The 10,045-nt window shown below is 40.7% G+C and overlaps 1 protein-coding gene and 1 long non-coding RNA gene across 2 annotated transcripts; both read right to left on the bottom strand.

Moving 5' to 3' along the window:
- Positions 1-2,090: 2,090 nt before the first annotated feature.
- Positions 2,091-3,921, bottom strand: LOC125037202. Its single transcript, XM_047630253.1, has 3 exons — positions 3,764-3,921; positions 3,464-3,585; positions 2,091-3,268 (listed from the first exon to the last, which is right to left on the bottom strand). Exons 2-3 carry the CDS (start codon positions 3,528-3,530, stop codon positions 3,024-3,026), a joined length of 312 nt encoding a protein of 103 aa, XP_047486209.1. The 5' UTR covers positions 3,531-3,585; positions 3,764-3,921; the 3' UTR covers positions 2,091-3,023.
- Positions 3,922-5,065: 1,144 nt separating this feature from the next.
- On the bottom strand, positions 5,066-8,057 carry LOC125037201. Its single transcript, XR_007115958.1, has 5 exons — positions 7,730-8,057; positions 7,463-7,606; positions 7,062-7,297; positions 6,191-6,321; positions 5,066-6,051 (listed from the first exon to the last, which is right to left on the bottom strand). It is a non-coding gene; the product is annotated as an uncharacterized LOC125037201 (long non-coding RNA).
- Between the last annotated feature and the right edge of the window lie 1,988 nt (positions 8,058-10,045).

Genomic DNA, 10,045 nt, shown 5'->3' with positions numbered 1-10,045 from the left:
GTCAGGGTTCGTTTTAAGGAATCGGACAGCAGCTCCTCCAGGGTATCCTCAGACGACAGCTCATCCGACGCGACCTTGGCAGTCAGCTCCACCAGGGTGGCTTTGCCCAGCAGTTTCTCTGGCATGTCCTGGACAGGTAGCTCCTCCACGCCAACTGGTCGTTCGGGTGCGCATCCCGCACCCACCAGTTGCTCCTCCGGTGCGTCTTCTGCAGGCAGCTTCTCCGGCAGACCCGTACCCACCAGATCCTTGGCGACTTGCCAGGATCAAACCGTCATGAAAACGAACAGGAAGGTGAGATGCATGGCCTTTTTATGGTGTCCATGTGCGACTCCTTGGTCAGTCGCTCCTCTAGCCAGCGTTCTACTTCCGGGAGTTTTGCTTGAGCGCTCCCTTGTACAAGGAGGGTCAGAGCAAGGCCAAAACAGGGGGCCCACGGTCCTCCACAGCGCTTGCTCTGCTTTCTGGTGTCTTTCCTCCTCGTGGTTCCTGCGACATTGTTCTTCTCACAGCTGCCTCTGCTCCTCCCGTTTCCGGTAGAAGAGAGCCTGCTGCTCGCGTCTAATCCTCTCCTGCTCCTGAATATAGTGTAAAAAGGCCATGCATCTCACCTTCCTGTTCGTTTTCATGACGGTTTGATCCTGGCAAGGTCGCCAAGGATCTAGTGGGTACTGGTCTGCCGGAGAAGCTGCCTGCAGAAGACGCACCGGAGGAGCAACTGGTGGGTGCGGGATGCGCACCCGAACGACCAGTTGGCGTGGAGGAGCTACCTGTCCAGGACGTGCCAGAGAAACTGCTGTGCAAAGGCACCCTGGAGGAGTTGACTGCCAAGGTCGCGTCGGATGAGCTGTCGTCTGAGGATACCCTGGAGGAGCTGCCTGCCGAGGACTCGCCGGAGGAGCTGCCGTCCGATTCCTAAAACGAACCCTGACAATGTCAGGGTTCGTTTTAAGGAATCAGAGCAGTCAGGTCAACGGAAACACACCAAAGGAAACCTATTCCAGGTTTTAATGTTAAAGGGCACTTTTTACACTAAACAACAGGATATTTACAAACAGACAGGAGAGAGGATCCAGCAGAGCAGGCGAGGTCACTTGGCGGAAGGAAGCACACACGTCAAAGTCAAGGGATAACTGCTTAATTTTTGACTGGCGCTCTTTTTGTGTCCAGCCGATGTATAGGCCGATACCCTCGTTCCCCACACGGTGAGAGAGCCAATCGCGAGAGGCCTAAGTGAGGTAACCACAGCCGACGGTTCAGAGCAATCTCGCAGTTGTGACACCTGGATTAGTTTAAACTAAACAGAAAATATCTAGTGTGGTAGCAAATGTAAGTCACTTTGACAGGGCAAATGGATCAACTGCAAGATTCCTTAAAACGAACCCTGACAATGTCAGGGTTCGTTTTAAGGAATCAGAGCAGTCAGGTCAACGGAAACACACCAGAGGAAACATACCCAAGGTTTTAATGCTAAAAGGGCACTATTTACACTAAGCAGGATATTTACAAACAGCCCGCTGCCCGGAGTGAGGTAAACACAGCCGACGGTCCAGAGCAATCTCGCAGTTGTGACACCAGGCATATCTAGATTTATTAGCAAGAAAGTAATGGCTGTTTTATGCTTTTGACAGTCTGTGGCGGCCCTCTTGGTTCTCGCGAATTTAAGGTTTTAGCACCAAGCAGACCTTAGTAGATTTTTTATTCTAAATAACAGAGCTAATTTCCAAGCCAAACCAGTTGACAAACTAAATAAAGCAATTTTCTCCAAGGCGGTGTTTTTAACTTTCTTTATCGGCTTATTAAGCGAAAGCTCGGTAAACTAATCTTAGAATATTGTATAATGAAAGCATCCTTGCCATTCCATACTTGTACATTTAAGCTGGTAAGTGTACATAGTTGTATGATCAAATTATGTGCAATTAGGCAGTTGAAATAGTTATGCTTGCTATATAAAGATGTTTGTGTATTCTGTGTATTTGTACCTTTGTATTTATGAGCCTTATGTTCATATTGTTCAGGCCCTGGAATCCATGCTCAGCAGAGGGACAGCTGGAATTGTCACTAAGGGCATTGAGCATTTCGTTCAGCTCATAGACCCAGATACGTCGGTTAACATCAACAAAGAGAAACCGAAGGCACATCAAGGCAAGAAGACACGTGTTTGGGGAAGTGGGCAGATCGGAACGCAGTAAAAATGATCCGGTTAACGAACGAATGATTCACGAAAGGAGAACTACATATACACATGCACACATACATACACTAGTATGTATATTCACACGCTAACACGTATGCGTTACTACCCTTCCATTCTTTTCTAGTTTCGCATTTCGTAGGTTTATAGTGTCGGCATGTTTGTATTTTCCTTTCGCAGGAAGCTGTGTGCCTTAGGAAACGATTTTACAAAGAGAAACTTAGACGAACAAGGATACGCCATTGAGCGATCTTGTCTTCTGAAAATGGCTGTCGAAAGAAACAGTTTCGACAAAAATCAGGCACAGACACACACATACATAAACAACTGCATGCTCAAATAAAAGGGAAATATGCGGAAAATTATGGTTATACTTGCTACAAAAAGATGTGTATGATGATTTTCTTTGCACATTATCATGCATCCTTGAAACCATCAGCAAGGCCATTTGAACGTGGAAGGACACGATGCTAGAAGACACCGTTGCACAAATACAGAGTTGTAGATATGCTGACAAATACACAGATTCGAATTCAGAATCAAATACAGACACAAATACACAATTGTTGCAGTACAGAAACATTCACACAAAATCCACAAGCAAATATGCGTAAAAATACATAGTTGCAGAAATACAGATACAAATACCGAGATGAAGAAATACACAAATGGAAACACAAAACACAGGCATACACATGCAGAAATGCGCAGACACAAATACACACAAACATATGCAGAAATACACAGACAAATAAATAGTTCCATAAATACACAGACTGAGAAATGTAAAGACACAAATAAGCACAAATTTACAGACAAATACACACATTCACAGATAAATACACAAACACAGATACCGAAATACACAGATACAGAAATCTTCCTCAACCTCGAAAAGATCGATATTGGGCATAGGCCTTCCCCAGTCTGCATCACATCTGCCGGTCTTGTGCCAATCGTGACCATCTCGCCAGCTGGTCTTTTGACGGCCTGTTTCTTGAGTGTCCTCGAGGACTCCATCTGCTGTCCGATCTTCTGGCAATGTGTCCTGCCCACCACGTCCACATGGCCTTACTGATGGTTTCAAGGACGTATGATAATGTGCAAAGAAAATTATCATATACATCTTTATATAGCAATTATTACCATTATTTTCATTTTTTTTTTTTTTTTGTCAATAATCTGAGCATGCAATTGTTTATGTATGTGTGCATCTGTAACTGCGCGTGCGTGTGCCTGTGTCTGTGTGCAGTTTAAACGCAAACTGACCTGATTCAAAGAGTTCCTCTGATTTTAGTCGAAACGGTTTCTTTCGACAGCCATTTCCCTTGTTCATCCAGGATTTCTATCAATTTTTCTTTGGAAAATCGTTTCCTGCGGCACACAGCTTCCTGTGAAAGGAGAAGACAAACATGCTGACACATAAATCTATGAAATACGAAACTAGAAAAATATGGAAAGAGCAGGGGCTAATACGTGTGTGCGACTGTATAATCACACCAGTGTATATATGTATTCACGTATGCACTTATGTATGGTGGCATGTATATTTCTTAAATCATTCGTTACCTGGATCATTTTTACTGCGTTCCTATCCACCCACTTTCTGAAACGTGTGTCTGCTTGCCTTGAAGTGCCTTTGGTTTCTCTTTGATGATGTTAACCGACGCATCTGGGTCTATGAGCTGAACGAAATGCTCAATGCCCTTAGTGACAATTCCAGCTGTCCCTCTGCAGAGCATGGATTCCAAGGCCTGAAAAATATAAACATAATGCTCATGGATTCAGTTACAAATACACAGACACAACTAGAAATACCGAAATACACAGGCGCTGAGGTATATAGGCATAAAACAAAGATGCAGAAAAAAAACAAAAACACATTTACATAAATACATAACACATTCACAAATACACAGTCACACAAATACATAGACTCATTCACAAATACACACAAATTCAGTTATATAAATGCATAGCCAAATTCACAAATACACATACCAATAAAAATAGAAATACAGAGACAAATACATAGACACAAGACATTGACACACAAATACACAGGCACAGTATCGGAAATACAAAGACACAGATACACACAAACATACAGATGCAAAGATACACAAACATAGAGATGCATAAATACGCAGATGTGATGTAAAAATATACAGACACATTCGCAGATGCTGGACTACAAATACATAAGACATAAATATAGAGTTGTATAAATTGACAAATACAAATACACAAATGCATACACACACACACATATATATATATTATATATTATATATATTATATATAAATATGATTTATATATATTATATATATATTATTTATACATTATATATATGATTTATATATTATATATATATATATGTATATACATACAGACATATATAAACATATATATACACACACATACGCTTATATATGTTGTTACTCTTATCCTCTCAAATCCTATATTTCCTATGATATTTATATATAGATTGCAGTAACTTTTTGGTAGTGCATTACGGAATCTAAAACTTCTTTTCCTGGAACGGCATTTTCATACTTATAAACATTATATATGCTTATTTGCATGTTATGTAATATCTGTATGATTTCATTATTTGATCTTTCTAAAAAGCTTTTCATTTTTTTTTTTTTTTTTTTTTACACACATGTGAGGACCAAGATACTGTCATTTAGTTGAAATAAGATACGAAGTGATATTTTGATGATTTAGGAAAAGTGTTGGAACGTTTTGTTTACGACGCTCTCTCGATGGTTAGGCCGGAAGGGTATCGAAGGGAGACGCCCGTTACTATCTTTAATTTAATATCTAGACATAAATTAATGTTAAATTGAATTTTATTAAAGTTTAAATTGTTCTCTGGGTATGAAACGTAAGGCTAATTAATGTGGAAAAGGAAATTTATCATGGGTATTGCATTATTTGTTTTCTTTGTTGGCGTAACCAGTACTGTATTCATATAGATATGCTTGAGAATTGAAGTTGAATGATCATTCAACAGTGATACCCCTTCTGTGTGTAGGATGTAATTGAGTTTCATGAACTTAGAAATTATATGAGGGATATTTCACTTACTTATTATTTAGACTATATCTTGATAGAAATTGAATATTTATATTCTTTGCATTACCCAAATTTTGAGCAGACAAATCTCTTCGAGTAAAATAAACAACTGTCAGCTATCAAGAGATGTTACCAGAGTGTGGTCTGATCTCTCTGTTAACAAAAACTATTATTTCAGAGTAGATTCTAATATAATGAGTCGATGGGTTGATTGTGCACATCCTCCATGCGACCTAGGTAAGGATGTAAGGCAGGAAAGGCGTAACAATGTATATATACATATACAGATAAATACATATGTATAACTATGTGTGCAGAAATGCACAGCCACAAATACTCACAAACACATAGATGAAGAGATACACACCCAAGAGTACACACACAAATTCACAGATATACAGATCCATAAATACAAAAGATGCACAAATACACACTTAAATACACAGATGCACAAATATACAAACACAAATACATACAAATTAACAAATACGCAAAAGCACAAATACAGACACAAATACACACCCAAATACACAGATATAGCAATCTTCCTCAGCCTCGAAAAGTCAATTGTTGGGCATAGGCCTTCCCTATCTTTGCCACCTCTGCTGGTCTTGTGCCATTCATGAAATATATTTTCCGTATTTGTCGAGGTCTTCTTGTCAAAAAGTCTTCTGACGGCCTCTATTCCTCGTGTGTCCTCGGGGAGTCCATCGCGTGACAAGGCTGGTCCATCTGCTGTCCCATCTGGCAACGTGTCCACGTCCATTTGGCCTTGCTGATGGTTATACAAGGATGTATGGTAATGTGCAAGAAATATCAAACACATCTTTGTATAGCAAAAACATTACTTTCAGCTGGCCAACTGCCAATGATATGAGCATGTTTGTATTTGTGCAGTTTACAAGCAAACTGACCTGATCAAGACTGTTTTTCTGATCGGTTTTTGTCGACGTCAGCACTGAGCAGACGAGACCTCTCAACTGCGTTTCTTCTTCCTTGAGGATTCCTATGATTTTCTTGAAGAACCTCTTGCTTTGGCACACAACTTCCAGCGAAAAGAAAAGATTAACATGTTGATACACAAATCTATGAAATACGAAACTAAAAGAGAATGGGATGCCTTGGCGCATACGTGTGTGTGCGTGTGTGTGTGTGTGTGTGTGTGTGTGTGTGTGTGTGTGTGTGTGTGTGTGTGTGTGTGTGTGTGTGTGTGTGTGCGTGCGTGCGTGTGAGCGCGCGCGCGCATACCAGTGCATGTATGTAGGTATTTATGTATGCATGTTTTTTTTTTTGTTTTTTTTTTTTATGCGTGCAAGTATGTCTGTATAGATGCAGGAATGCATGGACACAAAACACCGGTACAGAAATGGACAGACAATTACACAGACGCAGAAATATACAGTAGCAGATAAACACAGACTCATCACAAAAATGCAGAAAAACAAAAACACAGTTGCATCAATACATATGCCCGAATTTGCACATCATTACACAGTTGAAAAAATACAGACAAAGATGCACAGATACGAATTCGCACACAATATGCAATTGTAGAAATGCAGACAAATACATACACAAATAATCAGTTGGAGAAATACACATACATACACACATAAAAATCCATAAATACACAGATGCTGAAATATACAGACACAAATATACATGCAGAAACAAATACAAATACACAGATGAACAAATAAACCTACACACATTAACAAAAAACAAACAAACAAAAAATACACAGACACAAATACACACCCAAATAAACAGATGTAGCAATCTTACTCAGCCTTGAGAAGTCCAAATGTTGGACATAAGCCTTCCCCAATTTCCGTCACCTCTGCCGGCCGTGTGCCATTTGTGGTCAAAACTCTTCGAATCTGTGGAGGTCATCTCGCAACCTGGCCTTTGGACGGCCTCTGTTCCTTGTGTGACCTCGAGGAGTTCATCGGAAAACACGGCAGGTCCATCTGCTGTCTGATCTTCTGACAACGCGTCCTGCCCACGTCCATTTGGCCGTGCTGGTGGTTTCAAGGATATATGATTATGTGCATAAAAATTATCATACACATCTTTATATAGCAAGCATAGCCATTCCTTTCATCTGGATAATTACCAATTATTTGAGTATGCAAATATTTGTGTATGTGCTTGCGCGCGCGTGTGCAGTTTACACGCAACCTGACCTTATCCCGACTGTTCCTCTGACCTCTGCCGACTACAGCATTGGGGAGACGCGACCTTTCCACCGCGTCTCCTTCTTCTAGAGTATTTCTATGATCTTGTCTTTGAAAAAAAAAAAAACTTCACTTTCGCTAGCACACAGCTTCCTGCAAAAGGAGGACAAACATTTATACCAGTATCTGCATGAAGATTTGGATGATTTTATGCGTGCAAGTATGTACGTTTATGTATGTGTATATGTAGTTCTACTTTCTCGAATCGTTCGTTACCTGAATTATCTTTACTGCGTTCCGATCTGCCCACTTTCTGAAATATGTGTCTTCTTGCCCTGATGTAGCTTCAGTTTCTTTTTTTTGACGTTAAACCACACATATGGGTACATGAGCTGAACGAAAGGCTCAATGCCCTTAGTGACAATTCCAGCTGTTCCACCATGTATTCCAGGGCCTTGTGTGCGTGTACAGTTTAAACCCAAACTGTCCAGACTCTTCCTTTGAGCTTGGTCAAAACTGTTCGTCTCCACGGCACCCTCTAGGAGGCGAGACCTCTCCAACGCCAAGTTTTTTTTTCTTTTTAAACGCTCGCGCTGGCACACACATTCCTGCGATGGGAAAGGCAAACATGCCTACAGTTAAATATATGAAACTAGAAAAGAATGGAAGGCCAGTGGCGCATGCGTGTGTACGTGTGCATATACTTACCAGTGTATGCATGTATGTATGAATGTATTGATGTGTGCATGTATGAATGCGTGTGTGTGTGTGTGTGTGTGTGTGTGTGTGTGTGTGTGTGTGTGTGTGTGTGTGTGTGTGTGTGTGTGTGTGTGTGTGTGTGTGTGTGTGTGCCTTTTTGCATCTGTGTTTGTATATACTGTTACACAATGATTAAAGTAAGCATTTCATATAAATTTTCCTTTACTGAAAATCGAAACTAACTGGTTCTCAAGAAATGACATTAAATTAAATGACAGATTCCAGTGTCCTGCAATAGGAAACTACCTCATGCAAATTGTTGTACGTAAGGAACATACATGTAGAAATGCTTGACAAACATACAAATAAGATATTTCATACCATCCAACATAATGCAATCTTGCCCTGCGTTCACTTGACCCTTTCTGCACAAACCTCAGGGTGAACGGTTTCGCGGCGATGCACCGATCAATCGATTATCGTAAACACACTACCCTTGCCTCCGAAACTTGTCGCGAGAGATGAATTACTTTCCTTATTTAAACTGTAATAAGGGCTCGAAACCGATGTAGGTTATGTTACCGAGGGGAACGCACAGAGACAGAAGGAGAATGACAATGCTCTCTTATAGAATAGTCATAGACAACACAGGTCTAGCTGCTCCGGCCTCACATTCACCGCGAAATGACGAAAGTATCAGTTACATATCACCACGTTTTCTGTAAATTGGTACGAAGTGCTCTTAAAAGTGATGGGGTGAGGGGGTAGAGGGGGGCTTGCCCCCATTTATTAATAGTTGTGGATTTTTGGGTTCGCATGATACCCTGGTTTTGGGTCAGTGTCGCTCTCGGTAACAAATACAAATTGACTAACAAAGATAAGAAAGGTAAAAATGAATATATGTTGCAGTTCAGACAGATGTACGTTTGAGGCTCTAAATAGTTTACCAACGGCCTCGAGGCGAAGCTAACTCCCCCAGCCCTCGCCCGCAGCGCTTTCGAAACGTTTATTAGGTACGTGTTCTTTGCAGTGGACACTGGGATGACTTTCACTTGTTCAAAAAATATCATGATGATGATGATGATAATGATAATGATAATGATAATGATAATGATAATGATAATGAAGATGAAGATGAAGATGAAGATGAAGATGAAGATGAAGATGAAGATGAAGATGAAGATGAAGATGAAGATGAAGATGAAGATGATGATAACAATAACAACAACAATCCCAATAAACGAAAATAACACTTATTCTCACCAGACTTACATATACCACAAAACACATACACCCAAGTACAAGGGATTCCTTGAATCTTGCAAGTTGATGACATACACGTAAAGGGAGAACAGAAAGATCGCATGGAAGACGAAATGTGTCAACGCCTCCCAGTGGCTAAGAGGTCAACGACATCCAGATGGGCTCTCCCCATTGGCTGTGAGCAGAAAAAACGAGCGAACTGTCTTGATCCCTAACATGGTACTGAATTTAATAGGTATGTATGCATTAATGTACACATGCCTAATATGTATATATCCAGGTATACATGTATACATGCATGCATGTTTATGTATGTACGCATGTATGTATGTAAGCAAGCTTATGTATGTTTTTATTGTATGTATCTACGTAAGCATCTAATAACACACCAAAACAAAATAATACCTCGCGAAAGAGATGACAAATTCTATAAGACGCGAATTAACCAAGCTAAGGCAACGCTCCTCTCCGCGCCAGCTGACCGCCAAGCTCGGCTCCTGGCAACTTCCCCAACTAAACCTGGTGAGGACTGTGACTTATGACGGTGAAATGTGACGTCATCATCCGTGGGCGCGCGACGGCTAAAAACAAGTGTGTTATGTCTACATAGTACTTAAATTTGCTGACTCG

Source organism: Penaeus chinensis, chromosome 22 (assembly GCF_019202785.1).
Source record: "Penaeus chinensis breed Huanghai No. 1 chromosome 22, ASM1920278v2, whole genome shotgun sequence".
Lineage (NCBI taxonomy): Eukaryota > Metazoa > Arthropoda > Malacostraca > Decapoda > Penaeidae > Penaeus > Penaeus chinensis.
Note: the sequence above shows the minus strand (reverse complement) of the source record. Positions and strands in the feature narration are given on the sequence as shown.

Bases quoted from the DNA above. Each gene is read 5' to 3' on its own strand.
- LOC125037202 (XM_047630253.1), bottom strand. From the start codon at position 3,530: ATGAACAAGGGAAATGGCTGTCGAAAGAAACCGTTTCGACTAAAATCA. The intron at 3,269-3,463 runs GTCAGTTTGCGT...TGAAACCATCAG, and splicing joins AGAGGAACTCTTTGAATCAG to TAAGGCCATGTGGACGTGGT.